General features: G+C 37.8%; 1 protein-coding gene across 1 annotated transcript in view; it reads right to left on the reverse strand.

The window, feature by feature from the left end:
- Nucleotides 1-2,582: 2,582 nt before the first annotated feature.
- The window catches only part of LOC139735538 (bestrophin-4-like), an 81,041-nt gene continuing 68,575 nt past the window's right edge, over nucleotides 2,583-15,048 (reverse strand). The window contains exons 6-9 of the mRNA XM_071646294.1: nucleotides 9,031-9,186; nucleotides 6,915-6,995; nucleotides 4,445-4,596; nucleotides 2,583-3,691 (exon numbers count right to left, since the gene is read on the reverse strand). Of these exons, the coding sequence (XP_071502395.1) occupies nucleotides 2,899-3,691; nucleotides 4,445-4,596; nucleotides 6,915-6,995; nucleotides 9,031-9,186 (1,182 nt within the window). The 3' untranslated portion in view covers nucleotides 2,583-2,898. The remainder of the gene's footprint in view (nucleotides 3,692-4,444; nucleotides 4,597-6,914; nucleotides 6,996-9,030; nucleotides 9,187-15,048) is intronic.

Raw genomic sequence — 15,048 nt, forward strand, 5'->3', positions numbered from 1 at the left:
ACATAAATAGTTCACTCTGCCCAACACTTTTTAAGCAAGGATTTCCCTCAAGCAACTTGCACACATCAAATATCACGTAATAAATATTTCCTTAAATAAATACATATTTCCGCTGAGCAACTCCAACGTCGCTCATCATAGCTACATGCCTTAGCTATATAATGCATCGTATCCAGTCATCATATGGATTTCATTAAAGTTATTATTGCAAGCATATATCAATGAGCCGTATGATATTAATTGTGTTGATCTTCATGTATATATTGACCGTGTTCACTTGATATAAAGATAGATTTATGCTGTCCTCTCATTAACACTATACAATCCATTCGAAAACTCATTTTGCAATACCCGCTACTTCCAAATTCAATTCTGATTTAAGAAGACATACTGAAACCGTTGGTTGTCACTTAACTATGATCGAGATCTATGTAACAGAAGAGAAGTTTTAATATTCTATTGCAAACAATAGCCACACTTAAAACCACTTTCCAGAATATGGGCCAAATACTGCAAAAGGATATATACCCAGGGATGTTATGATTATCTATATGAAACAGGCTCATACCACAGTTCCACTTTAGAGAAATGCGGTAAACTGGAAAAGATGGGAGCAAACATCACCTGAAATGTCAACTTGCTGAAAGAGATAAACATGTCTTGTTTTGCCTCCATGTTATCTTCTACAAACGCTCAATTTTTGACAAGATACATTCGCAAATCATACTCAATATTGTCCATGAAACAAATGCATCGCATTAATTGGGCACAGCAAATATATTTTATCAGTGAAACCGTGACTTGCTTTACGCTCGTTGCCGAGGGTGATAATCTTGACGACATTAGGTCCATGACACTCTTTTAATTCAATCCATAGACATTGGCTAATAGTAATCTCAGTAAAAGTTAAAAAGAAATGAGCTGAATGACGCTCAATGCTACCAGTGTCTTTGATACTGCGTAAAAATGAAGCTTGGATAATTTTGATGGAAAATTAATGCTAGATAGAGAAAAAACATCAACTGACAAGTCGGGTGACCAGTCCGTATTTACTTCACTCGATTTTCCCCATAGACAATAATTACACCGTTTAGTAGACAGTATCATGGTGAATTTGGTCATTGATATCTGATGAGTTACAACGGATTTTTTAAAGACGTTGCATTCTTCTTTGTCTGTTTCAATCAAATTGAACATTACAGCTGATTTATAGATTTCCACATCCATGCATGACAACTGAGTCACAACATTTTCCTATAAAGTATTTCAAATAAATAATACGACGCTAGTTCCTATGAATAAGGATAATATGATGACAATGAATTGGGGACTCTAATCCACTCATTCGTACACCGTCCTTATTCCTTCAAAATTTTTACAGAACAAACGAAAACGGGTAAGGACATATTCCTTAATGGAAAATAAAACACGAGATTTAAAACAAACGAACTAAGAAAAATTGAGAACACATTTGAAAGTTTCTGTGGAAAATAACACAAAATGAGAAGACGAAAAGAACAAAAAAAATTTAAAGAATAACGTTTAAACTAACTGCTTCGGGAGACGACTTTCATTGCCAATGATTCCATCTTGCAAAGAACTAAGGGGCAAAAAGACGAAACTATGAACCAGTGAAAGTACAGCGTGAACAACTGGATGTAGCTTGTACTAAAGCTCTGTGGAACCTATGTAAGGGGGAAACTCTTTGTGTATTCACTTCTACGGAAGGATATCATACTTGCTGCATTAAGTATATAACTCTCCTGAGAAGTACTTCCAAACTAAAAAGTCAAGACAATAATTAATGTATTGCTCCTTGTCAATTACTGAACTGTATACGTCATTACACCGACAGAGTTGCGTTTGGCACATAGGGTATACTAGTGACTATTCTCTAACAGTCCATTGCATATTTAAATTAACAAAGAATCAAAGTCTTGCTACAATTCAGACGCTTTTCAGTTGGACGGTTACACTGATGTTCAGCCATCGCTGATGGTTCACAACCACAAAATAACCTATTATATTCACATTCATCTAATATGCACAGAAAAAAAAATGGCAGAAGCAGCTACATAAAATCATCAGAGCTAAAACGCACGTTTAATATTAAAGCGAAGAGAAAGAGACTTGACATTGAGCGTAAAATCTCACCGCAGATACAGTGCATGGACGTACACCAAACAGGACATCAGAAATTATCACCGAATAAACAACAGAACATAGATTTAAAATAAAAGAAAAGCAGAAACCGTCACATGACTAGGCTTTCATTCCTTCTACGCCATTGCCAATGTTTAGCTCCTCTGAACGAAAGGAGCCAACTGGGCGAATGCTTTCAATGTTTCCTTCTATACATTCACAGTATGGCGCTTCCGTCATCTATAACTCCGTACCACGCCACAACCCCTCGGTGCGTATAATATATTCGCTGGGCGATTTAAACACAACGCTTATGAAGAACATTGGTCGAAATAGTGGAAGTATAAATGACATGGAGACAAAACAGAGGCTGCGCGCAGCATCCGTCCGTATGTCTATAATACGACCATTAGTATATTATTCTGTATCGTATCTGCTGTATAACAATGATTTTATGAGGCTTGGCGATTAGCACAGTTAGAGCGGATGAGTAACAATGCGTACATGATACCAGTAGATAATGATAATATTCCGGCTTTTGCGTGTTTGTATACTTTTCACTAAATTTCGAGGGAAGAATTCGAAGCGTTTGTGCATAATAAAACTTTCCGAAGAATCATGTTTCCTGTGAAACAGTTGAAAACACGTACTGCTTGTGTCCATCCGTTCGATGGCACCATGCCGTAATTTGCGATCTTGTAGCACACGACCCTTTTAAATCAGAATGTAGTCTCTAGTCACGCGACGGAAGTCTTGTCAAATGATGGACTCGTTGAGCGCGTTGATGTCGACGTCGCGCGCGTCTATCACTCCGTCTGCGTCTCGTCGATCATCGTCCGTCCGCCGACCGTCGCTGCTTGGCGGATACTCTTCGTAGTGATGCGGGGCGTGATAGTTCGAGCTTCTCTCGTGCCCAGTGTGGTAATTTCCCCCTCGCTCTTGGCTGCTAGAGCGGTGATAGTTTCCGCCACCACGGTCGTGACTGGACTGATAGTTACTCTCTCTGTCCAGTAACTGCGATGTGCTCCTGTGTTGACCTCGCTCCCGGTGACGGTCACCTCCCATCCGCTTCCGGTCCTCCGTCGACTTGCTGATCCTCCGATGCACTTCCGAATCGCCGTACTTGCTGTTGCTACTGTGGTTGCTGCCGCGCGACGGCTGCCCTCTACGAGGGGTCGTGCCGTAGTCCTGCTGAGGTATTTGTGGTGAGTTAGGAATGGATGCATAGTGGTCGTACTGTGAGTCGTCGTGACTCTGTGTTCGGTGTGCTGAGCGAGGCTTCGTCGACTCGCCCCGGCCGGAAGTTCCCTGATTGCTGACATTCGATCTGTCGTGATTGCTCGTGTTCCCGTGACTCCCTACGTTCCCATGAGTCCCTGTGTTTCCGTGCGAGCTGCTCGTGCTTCGACTGCCAGCAGTGCCGTTTTTGCTCTTACTTCCCTGCTGTTTGTCTCCCCGACTCTTCTGCAGTCGGCTCGTCAACACCTCGTCGTCCTCCGTAAAAACCTTGTCAGGCATGTTGGTAAACGCCATTTCCTGACGAGATAATCTGAAACAGAGACCATCGAGATTTTGTTGTTTTATTATCACTAATTCCTCGTTCTATACTTCTCAATAACTCTTCCGCTTAAGAGTGAACTTGGTATTTAGATTTCACATGCAATCCTGAATATCACTTGCCTTCTTTACCCAAAGTAATGAAGCATGTATAGCCAACTGGCTTTGGTAATTTTTTCTGAACATTCAAGACTAACAGCTCATGATAAGAAGTTCACTTTATTAATTCAGAGCGAATGCCTCTCCCCCTTCCCCCGAAAGATTTTGCATGCACTACTTGATTCATTAGATTTCATGAAATGCATGGCTTTGGTTAGTCTCTCATTTCCGTCGGGGCTCTTAAAAGGCGCCCTATGATTAATGGTCATGATTTAACCATGTTGTCTCGCTTTTTTGTCTCGAGACAAAATGAAAGAAAAAAGAAAACTTACGGCACTCTGCAACATTGTACTCTTTATTCTTTTTGTAACGAAACGTTGCATGTAACGACTAAATTAAATCCCCATAGATTTTTAAAGAAAGCCGACATTCAGATGGCAGACTTTAGAACACAACCCTTTCCATTACTTAGTGGTATTCAAATTACAGCATTATAAAGAGGATGATTGTTGGAAAGTGCGGAAAAATAATTCTGAACATCTTATACATTTCATAACCATGGATAACGCATCAAAGCGATAGAACTAGTGCATGTATGTGTATGTGTGTATGTGTGTGTGAGTACTACAGTATGTTATTGACGTACTTGACTTTGCTGGCCGACCCGAGCCAGGGCTTTCCTTTCTTCTTGACCGAAGCATTGGTGTAAGGGATGATAGGATTCGGTACGGAGAAGTGACGGTCACGAACCATCGGTAGACTCACTTCGTACAGCTCGTCTACCACAATGAAACTCGTCTGAAGAGGGAAAAAGAACACCACGACGGATGAAAAACACGTGGAAGAAAATACAGATGCAGATAACATGTTTTCAAGCGCCAGATACACACCACTGTGACGAATAAGACTTGGAGAACGTCAACGTATAGTGAGATTTGTAATGGTTTCAGCAGGCAGCACACTGTCCCGAAATTGAGTGAAGATGGACACAAGATGAAGGAAATGTTCAAATTTGGCTCTGATCGTATAAACATCGTGTAATTCGTGAGGGTATCTTTAAGCCAGATATCGTACAACCGTCGAGGGAGTGTCTCAGGCTGCTAACAAAAGATCGTACTTGCTTTGGTTATTCGTCAGTTTTTAATCAGGTTCGGGGCCAAATTCCCACGAAATTGAAAATTCCATATTCTTATGGCCATCCTGCGCCAATTTCGGGACAGCGTGACGGGGATTCGGACATGTGTCATGGGTAGCACCGAGGATTCATTGATACATGGCGAATTGACCAAGTAAAAAAGAAAGGAGAAATGTTTTTCAGACGGTAAGATATGATCTTGTCGTTGACAATCAAACTCAGGGGCATGTACAATAAACGTGCTACACATGAGTAGTGTGTATTGTCTACATTTTGGAGATGTGTTTATGCAAATGACTTGCCATGCATTACGAATCAATTCTCAGCTTCTGAGCTTCAGGGTGACAATGGAAGGATTTTCATGAAGGGTAGTGCGACCAAAGCTACTGTGAATATATGACAGAAGACGGAATATCCTTTACGTTTTATACAAGTTACGTGACTTTGAGATGTTTTAAAGGAAGTATTCTAAAAAAAGCGAATAGTTTTAGGCTAAATGTTGACATCGAAACACATAAACACATGATGAGCCAAATTTGTGTTAAATCAAATCTATATTAAGGGAGTTGGGACATGATCCGTCACGATCTGTTTCGTTAAAGTACAAATACCTCTTTTTCTGGAGTACACGTCTTCACGTAAAATGAATGAATTTGTACACTTTCGTCACAGTGTACACATGCTTCGTCAGAGAAGAGAAGGCAGTTTTATTTTGCTAGATATGATTCTATTTTTATACAGAATCCTCTAATTTTAGAACTCCAGGCCAATGAAACACAGATAATTCCATGTTTAAGATGAAATATGAAATGAGTTTTACGATAAAAGTTCTAATTGATGTTAATCAGAAGATTTCTTCCAAATCGTGCCTATACACGAGCAATTAAAGGCATTACCGTGTAATTGGGAAAGAGCATCAAGAGAACGATGTATCAAATCTGAACACTCGATATAGTACAGTACTATATATTATTTTACAAAAATATTTTTGAATTAACTGCCGACGTGACCTTTATATACGAGCAATTTCCATGAACACGTATCACTTCGGGGGAAAAAAACAATTCGAAAATTCTGCCACATAAGATTCTGTAACAAACACGAATTTTCATTTCAGTGCATGCGGGGGATGTATTTCTTTTATGGGAAGCAGAAAGTGGTGTTCTCTTACAGAGAGTCCCACGTGACAATTATAATTTTATCCTTGAACGTCGTAACCACGGAGGCGATGCGAAGAAGACAAGGGGTAAAAAGAAAGCATGTGACGACACAATGCGTATTTTCCATTCTCGCACTGCTGGAGAATATTATTGTGCTCAAAGCCGGCAACGTGACGTCAGAGCAAGTGAGAGCATTTCCTTTGCCACACTTCATTCACGCCGACAAAATCTGTGCTCGCCTTGAAATCGGATTTATGGAATTTGCAGCCATACATCACTATACGTGCATATGTATTTCCCCAACATATTATTATATAGAATATGGAAAGAGTATAGACGTGACATTCAGACCTTGTGACATTTCATCATGTAGTTGTCAAAGCCCACTTATGTCAATGGCAGTGATTCATTATTGTGATCGACGGTGTACGATTCACATTAGAAGTTTACCTTGAATAAGTTACTAATCAACCAAAAGCTCCGGTTATGCACTTCATTTCGAGAATGTTGATTGAAAGATGATAAATTTATCATCATTCAACGTTGTTAGATGTTTGATTTCAGAAATATTAACTGCGCAAATGTTGACAACAACTTGGTTTATTTACACGTTGATTTAACTCTGATTTGTGACGAACAATATGACATCGACCATTCATTTCCGAGTAGAGAATCTCATGATCGTTGGTTTTGTGCATACGTTACTACTCTTTATAAGAAATCGATTATGATTTCATTTTTTATTACTGAAAAACTGTTGATATCAGTCATAACATATCAACCACTGTTGCCTCTCATATTTTCCCCAATTTTCACGTTACCTCGATGTTCCTGTCGACGATCCAGTTCATGTCGAAGTCATCGTCGTCTTCGCCAAACGGGTTCATGAGATTTTCTGCGACCTGCAGTGGGCGGGATCGTGGTGTGCACATTTTTAGGATCGGTCGACTCGTCTTGTCATGAGACAATACTATGATATTGCACCATACGATTTAACGACATTTCTGACCTGCAGCGTCCCTCTTCCTGACATTCTGAGTCGTTCTATTGTTGTTGTTGTTTTTTCAAGATATTCAGTATCAGCTAAATAGTTATCTCCTCCATGCTATGTTCACTTACAACACAACTACCCACAGGGGGAAAAGGAAGACATGATCATATCCAACGAAAACAGGCCCTGGAATCAAACTCCAGTATTGTTATCAAACAAAAGCGTACTTCGATTAAATATTTTCATTGAATTTTGCAAAGTCACCTGGTACAACAAGAAAAGTGCCGAAAAGTGTCTCGCCCACAAATGTACCACAACACATTTGTAAAATTCTAACTTTTATTGTCATAAGGTGGAATCAAGGCAAAGTATTAGTAAAACTTAGTAAAACACGAATTATTGGCCAAAAGAAATATGGCCCAAAAAAGAACATGGAACAGTATATTTCATTAATTGTGAAAATGTCATACGGTTGACAACAAAAAAGGTGTACATACAATTTGATTGTTAGAAAGAACATGATCGGAAAAAAGAGAAAAAAATACTCTGTTAGCTATAAACACAGTCAAAATTAACACTGGCCCCTATAAGTTTGTTGACCCCTGTCTGTGACCTTTGACCTTGTGGTGATCTTCAACTCCCAAAGAGACATCTACCACCAAAGTTTGGTCGCAAACAGTCCTACCGAGCAAAAGTTATAAGCCATAATCGAAACGTGCCGTAAAAACTTATCATTAGCCCCTAAAAGTTTGTTGACCCCTGTTTGTGACCTTTGACCTTGTGGTGACCTTCACCTCCCCAAGGGACACCTACCATTTAAGTTTGGTCACAAACGGACATACCAATCAAAAGTTATGAGCCATAATCGAAACGCGCCGTAAAAACTTAACATTGGCCCCTAAAAGTTTGTTGACCCAATACTGTGACCTTTGACCTTGTGACCTTTAATTCCTCAAGAGACACCTACCATCCAAGTTTGATCACAAATGGACATTCCAATCAAAAGTTATGAGCCATAATCGAAACGCGCCATAAAAACTTAACATTGGCCCCTTAAAGTTCGTTGACCCCTGCCTATGACCTTTGACCTTAAGGTGACCCTCCTGTTTGGTAACATGTGTAACTTTGCATAAACACTCTTCACTCCAAGTTTGATTGATTCTGAAGCACTCAGTACAAAGTAATTTATGTTTTTGTAGTGTTAACGGACAGACGGACGGAGGACGGACGGACAGACGCTGCAGGCTTAGTCTCCCCTCACCTCCAGTGGGCTCGACAAAAAAGATACGAACAACAACGTATGAAACGCGTTTCAGAAATTATTCACAGATCAAGCTTTGAAGGAGGCGTTTTTTTTTTTTTTCAATTTCAATTTACTTTCATATTTCTCGCAAATAGCACAAAAAGTATAATAATGATACAATACGAAAATTATACAAAACATAAATTAGATGAAACTTCACCGGAATGTACAAAGTTTGTCTTGGTATAAACACAAGGTTTGTATACATCAGAGTTGAGCTATGGTAATAATGCGAGAAATATGATGGGGTCTGCGTAAAAGCAAGCTGGTACAGCCGCAGGTCCCGTGATAAATCAGATTAGGGGAATTATGAAAAACAGATATTTTCAGACCATAATATGACTGGGGGTTCCTATTAAAACAAACAAAAGAAAAAAAACTACCAAATAAAATAATAAATAAAATACACACTGAAATGTTGCCGGCCTTTCGTTCGAAGCATTCCACTACATGTATAATGTTTATTTTGACAATCTGTGAATTTAATGTAAGTTATTGTATGATGCATGCATTAACCTACCCTAAAGGGAGAACAATATTGTGAATCCTGGACTACAGCCATCTAGCATAGTATGATGTCATGCCTTGATAGCTAATAGTAGGTGTACATTGTATACAGTATGAAGATTTGGCACACACCTACCTTTAACCACCCGACGTAGAAAACGAACTCCAATATCGTGAATCCTGGAATATACACATCTAACGTGGTGTGACCCCCATTGTCCCCAGCGGGATCGAGATACTGGCGGCCGAATAGACACGCCAAAAAGTAACTATACGTTGCTATCGTTACAACCTGCACAAGGATAGATGCATAGAAAGAGAGAGACAGATCATGACACACGAGAACTTAATTTCAATTCAATTCAATTTCAATTTATTTTCATATTTGTCAATGAAATATAAATCAAATAGAATGATACATGATCCAGCTAGGATGCACAATATTGCAACCATATAGAACATGGTGGTCAATCTGTGAAAGTTTGAATCCAACATTAAATGGGTCCCAAGGGACTCCCTTAACCCTGCCACACCACATCACCTATCTACAGTATTGTACTTTCACCACCATAGAGGTGTGGCCGTCAAGGTAAGTTCAAGGTAAATAAAGAATTATGATAGAACCGCGTAGTTAAAAGCAAGCTTGTTGAGAGTAGGTCTAAGTATTGAAATATGTAAGTGAGAAGAAATTCTTTAGCATATATCAAAGGCAGTATACGCAACGACGAAAAGACGATGAATATTGGAACGATTACTATGACACACACGGATTTTTGTGAGTTTCAAGCTAAATATAGCAAACTCAGTCGTGGAAGTAAATCTCGTCTTCTCTTGTGAAGTAGTAATGAGATGCTTTGTACAACTCTCAGTGTTACGAATGTAAAATAGAAAACGGTTTGATGGAACGTTCAGAAGTGTGGCACAAAATTTTAATGTGGAATATCTTTTCCTAACCAGAGCTCGAGAATGCCGTTTAGCGTAAATTCTAAACTCTTTTAATATAAATGCTTAAATTCTCTTAGTCCAAACTCTTTCCGCATTCATTTTACCCCTACATCAGCCAGTATAACGCGGATTTCACGCAAATAGGTGGTTTGTAGACGGTGCGATGGTATACGAATTACAACTGCGTCACTATGTATGTATGTTTGTTTGTTTGTTTGTTTTTTGGAAGGGATATATAGCCATCTGATGATTTCTTCTTTTTTATAGTGCATTAAGACAGTCAATAAATCTGAAAAAAACCCGATGTTACCATGGCGATGCTGCAAAAGAGCTATCATGATATTGTGTTTCACAGCGTTCCTTCACTTGAGGTACCATGCAAATTGTTGCTTGTTCCATGGCAGCGAAGCAAATCACGCTCAAATGAGTATGATGCCCACAGGCAGTTTGATTAAAAAAGGAAAAATAAAAAATAAAAAACAGACAGGAAACAACCTGGCCAACATAGAGTCACATAAATAATGCTCAAAATTTTATATTTAGACATCGTGCATGAACGGAACATAAATATCGATGAACATTAAAGCCTGTTGGGCAACACGTCATGTTTGTTGATGTATATGTAAAATCATTCCCACACAGCATTAATGATTCGAATCAAGTTGCGCTCAATCGAAGACCATGTCTGCGTCTGAGCATCTTGGCGTGTTATGTGATTACAGATGCCTTTAAATTGGAAGTGTAGTGATGTAAAAGCGAGCATGTAATAAAGCTTTGGTGTGCGTGTCATAATCATGAACGTATGAATATTGCCACATCAGCGATTGAAAACGTTACAGTTTGATGAACTTTGATAGCAATTATGCTAAATGGTATATATATACTTCGCTATCTTTCGACGGTTTTAGCTGATTTTAATCAGGGAAGTTGCTACTGGTTTACAGAGGTTACGAGTTAAAAGGAACTGTAATCACGCAAGCTGGATTTTGTTTGCTTGCACGTCACATCATATTCTTCTTTCCTTTACCAATTTTCCAGCGATGCTAAATGACAAATTAGTCCGTTTGTTCAGTATCTAGTAAATGAACAGTAAGAATGTAAAATTGTGCCAGAGACGAATTTTGACGGTTCTTATTCAAAGGAAACTAAAGCCAAAATATAAATATTGATCGAGTAAAAGCAGCAATATAATTTAAAAAATTACATGTTTATAGTTTCGGAGCCATCATCGCTGAATAAAGAGATTATACTTCTGACAGAGTGATTACGTTACGTTAAGGATAATTTTTATTCCCCCTGCTTTCCGAAAGAGGTAAGTCAAGTGCTTTCATTATGCTAGTAGTGGAGCGGCATAGCTTGAAAAATTAGAGGAATTGTGCATTTTATGATAAAAGCACCAAATTTCGCACACATGTTGACAATTACATTAGAAATAAATTCAGATATTGGGCCATCGAAAATAGCGCCCTCAACGGCCATGGCAGCCATTTTTTCAAAATGGCCGCCATAAACACCATTTTTCGTAAAAATTTACAAATTTCAGAAGGGAAAATCAATAAGATTTTGCAAACGAGTGGGAAATAACATTCAAAATAAATTTAGATATTGGGCCACCGTAAATTACGCCCTCAACGGTCATGACAGCCATTTTTCAAAATGGCCGCCATAAATGCCATTTTTCGCAAAAAATTACAAAGTTCAGAAGAGAAAATCAGTAAGATTTTGCAAACAAGTGGAAAATAACATTTAAAATAAATTAAGATATTGGGCCATCGAAAATAGCGCCCTCAACGGCCATAGTAGCCATTTTTCAAAATGGCCGCCATAAATGCCATTTTTTAGTAAAAATTTACAAATTTTAGAAGGGAAAATCAATAAGATTTTGCAAACGTGTCGCACATAGCATTTAAAAAAAGTTCAGATATTGGGCCATCGCAAATTGCGCCCTCAACGGCCATGGCAGGGATTTTTCAAAAAGGCCGCCATAAATGCCAGTTTTCATGAATTTTACACATTTCAGAAGGGAAAATCAATAAGATTTTGCAAACGAGTGGGATATAACATTTGAAATAAATTTAGATATTGGGCCATCGCAAATTGCGCCCCCTAACGGTAATGGCAGCCATTTTTTCATAAATGGTCGCCATAAACGCAATTTTTCGCAAAAAAGTAAAAATTTCAGAAGGGAAAATCAACAAGATTTTGCAAACGAGTTGAAAATAAAATTCAAAATATATTTAGATGTTGGGCCATCGCAAATTGCGCCCTCAGCGCCAATGGCAGCCATGTTTAAAATTGGCTGCCATAAATACCACCTTTTTCTCCGAATTTACTAATTTCAGAAGGAAAAGACGGTGAGATCTTGTACTCAATTTGAAAATTTCGTTTGAAATATATCTTTCGCGATGTATTACATTCTTGTAAATAGCACCCTCAATGGCCATTGCAGCCATTTTCAAAATGGCCACCATGGATTCCATTTTCTTTTATTTCCTGATTTCACAAAAGGAAAAGTCAATAAGATTTTGCACACAATTTGAAATTATGTTTGAAATAAATATTTGTATTAGATTGTTATAATACTGCCCTCAACGGCCATGGCCGCCATATGCCAAAATGGCTGCCATTGTCATAATCATTTTGTTTTAAAAAATGGTAATTTCAGAAAGAAAAGTCAGCAAATGTGTACATAAATTTAAAATCATGTTTCAAATCAAACAATATATCTAGATTGCATTAACTCTAGAAATTGTTCCTTCGCAAATTTTCAAGACGAAAAAAATTGCTTATAACGGTAATTGCAGCCATTTTCCAAAATGGCTGTCATAGATGCCATTTTCCTTTAATGAAGATGTCCTAATGCCGGAAGAAGACAGTAAACATTTTTTTTTTTCGGCGCAAGTTGACAATACATATAAAGAAGTTTAGACATTTGACCATCATAAACTGTGTTCTCAACGGCTATTTCAGCTATTTGTCAAAATGGCTACAATACACACTTCTTCTTTTTTTGTCTTGAAAATTTGCTTTAACTTCAGAAGGAGAGGACAGTAAAATACTCACAGAGACATTTATAATCTGAAATATGGTGTTACGGAAATCATTTGAGGAACATTTGAAATAAACAAGGCAAATGCTTAGCAATTATATCTCACCAATGATGAATGCATATTTTAGGTGGCAAACATAAAAGATTTCCGAAAAAGAGTAATATGAATATCCAGGGATAATGGCGCCATGTGTTAACTTTGACAGTAACACCATATCATTGAATATATGGGATATATGACGTGTATCTATTCTAAAATGTAACTTCCTAAATATTCTTAAAACAGGTACGAAAAAATGGCCTTTCATTTTACGAAAAAAGTTAATCTACTTACTATGTTTCCATAAAACACATACCTTTGATATCCATACTGTTAGCCGTCACACACGAAATACTGCAATTAGGACTAAACTGAAAACATGAATTTAGAACTAACCCATCATTGAAACCTTTTTTAAAATTTAAATTTCTTTGAACACCAGATTGCATGAGATATAATGGCTGTTCAGCAGTATTCTATTGCTTTCTCCTTCTGGAATAAGCAAATAAGAATAAGGAGTGTGTGGAAGCCATTTTGCCAAAGAGCTGCCATAGCCGTTGGGACGATGTTTAAATGGTAGCTCAATATCTTCATTTCAAATTTAAATTCAAATTCAAACTTGAATTTATTTGAATGTCTTTTGTCAATTTGCACAAGAAATTGTATTGTCTTCTTGTGGCATTATCATATTTTCAAGAAATAAATAGCATCTATAGTGGCCATTTAGAAAATGGCTGCCATGGACGTTGATGGTGCCATTTGTAATGAACTCATATATTATTTTCTTTTGAATATGATTTTAAACATAAAGGTATGTACAAATTTCATTGGTTTTCTCTCTGAAATTAGCAAATCTTTCCAGAAAAGAAAAGAAAAAAGAAAGAAGCAGACATCCATGGCGGTCAGCATGGCCCTTGAGGGCGCCTTCTAACAAGACTTTACACTTAAGTTTATTTCTTGAGCATAATTTTCAACTTGTTTGCAAAGTCTTATTGACTTTTCCTTCTGACATCAGCAAATTTTTGCAAAAAACAAAGCAAAACAAGGGGGACATCCATGGCAGCTGTTTTAAAACTTGGCTGCTATGGCTGTTGAGGGTGCACTTTTGGATGGCCTATTATCAAATTCAGTTTGAATGTAATTTTCCACCTTTGTGGAAAAAAAAAGACATTCATGGTGGCCATTTTGAAAAATGGCTGGAATGGCCATTGAGGGGGCAATTTGCAATGGCCCAATAAGGTTACTTTTGAATGTACTTTCCCACCTGTTTGCAAAATCTCGTTGGCTTTCCCTTCTGATTTTAGTAAACCTTTTCGAAAATATAGCATTTATGGCGGCCATTTTGAAAAATGGCTGTCATGACCGTTGAGGGCACAATTTCCGATGGCCCTATATCGATATTTATTTTAAATCTCATTTCCCATTTATAACAAAAATTTCATTGACTTTTCCTTTTGAAATTAGCATTTTTTTAATGAAAAAATGGCACTTATGGTGCCCATTTGAAAAAAAAATGGCTGCCATAGCCATTGAGAGCGCAATTTTCAATTGCCCAATATCTGGATTTATTTTGGATGTAATTTCCAGCTTGTTTACAAAAAAAAAAAAGACCACTGGCTTTCCCTTCTGAAATTTGCATTTTTTAACAAAAAATCGCATTTGTGGCAGCCATTTAAAAAAAAGGCTACCATGGCCGTTGAGGGCGCAATTTTCGATGGCCTAATATCTAGATTCATTTTGAATGAAATTAACATTTATGGGAAAAATTTTATTAACTTTTCCCTTCTGAAATTTGCAAAATCATCGAAGAAGTGGCAGATTAGACAGCCATTTTGAAAAATGGCTGTCATGGACGTTGAGGGCGCAATTCACAATGACCAAATATTTAGATTCATTTTGAATGTAATTTCCCACTTGTTTGCAAAATCTTACTGGTTTTCCCTTCTGAAGTTAGCAAATATTTTGAAGAAATGGCATTTATGGCGGCCATTTTGAAAAATGGCTGCCATTGCCGTTGAGGGCGCTATTTCCGATGGCCCGATACCTAGATTTATTTTGAATGTAATTTCCCATTTGTAACCAAAATCTTATTGACTTTTCTCTCCTAAAATTAGTAAAAT

Source organism: Diadema antillarum, unplaced genomic scaffold (genome assembly GCF_040938485.1).
Source record: "Diadema antillarum isolate AM-2024a unplaced genomic scaffold, OU_Dant_1.0 seq00000584_RagTag, whole genome shotgun sequence".
Classification (NCBI taxonomy): Eukaryota; Metazoa; Echinodermata; class Echinoidea; order Diadematoida; family Diadematidae; genus Diadema; species Diadema antillarum.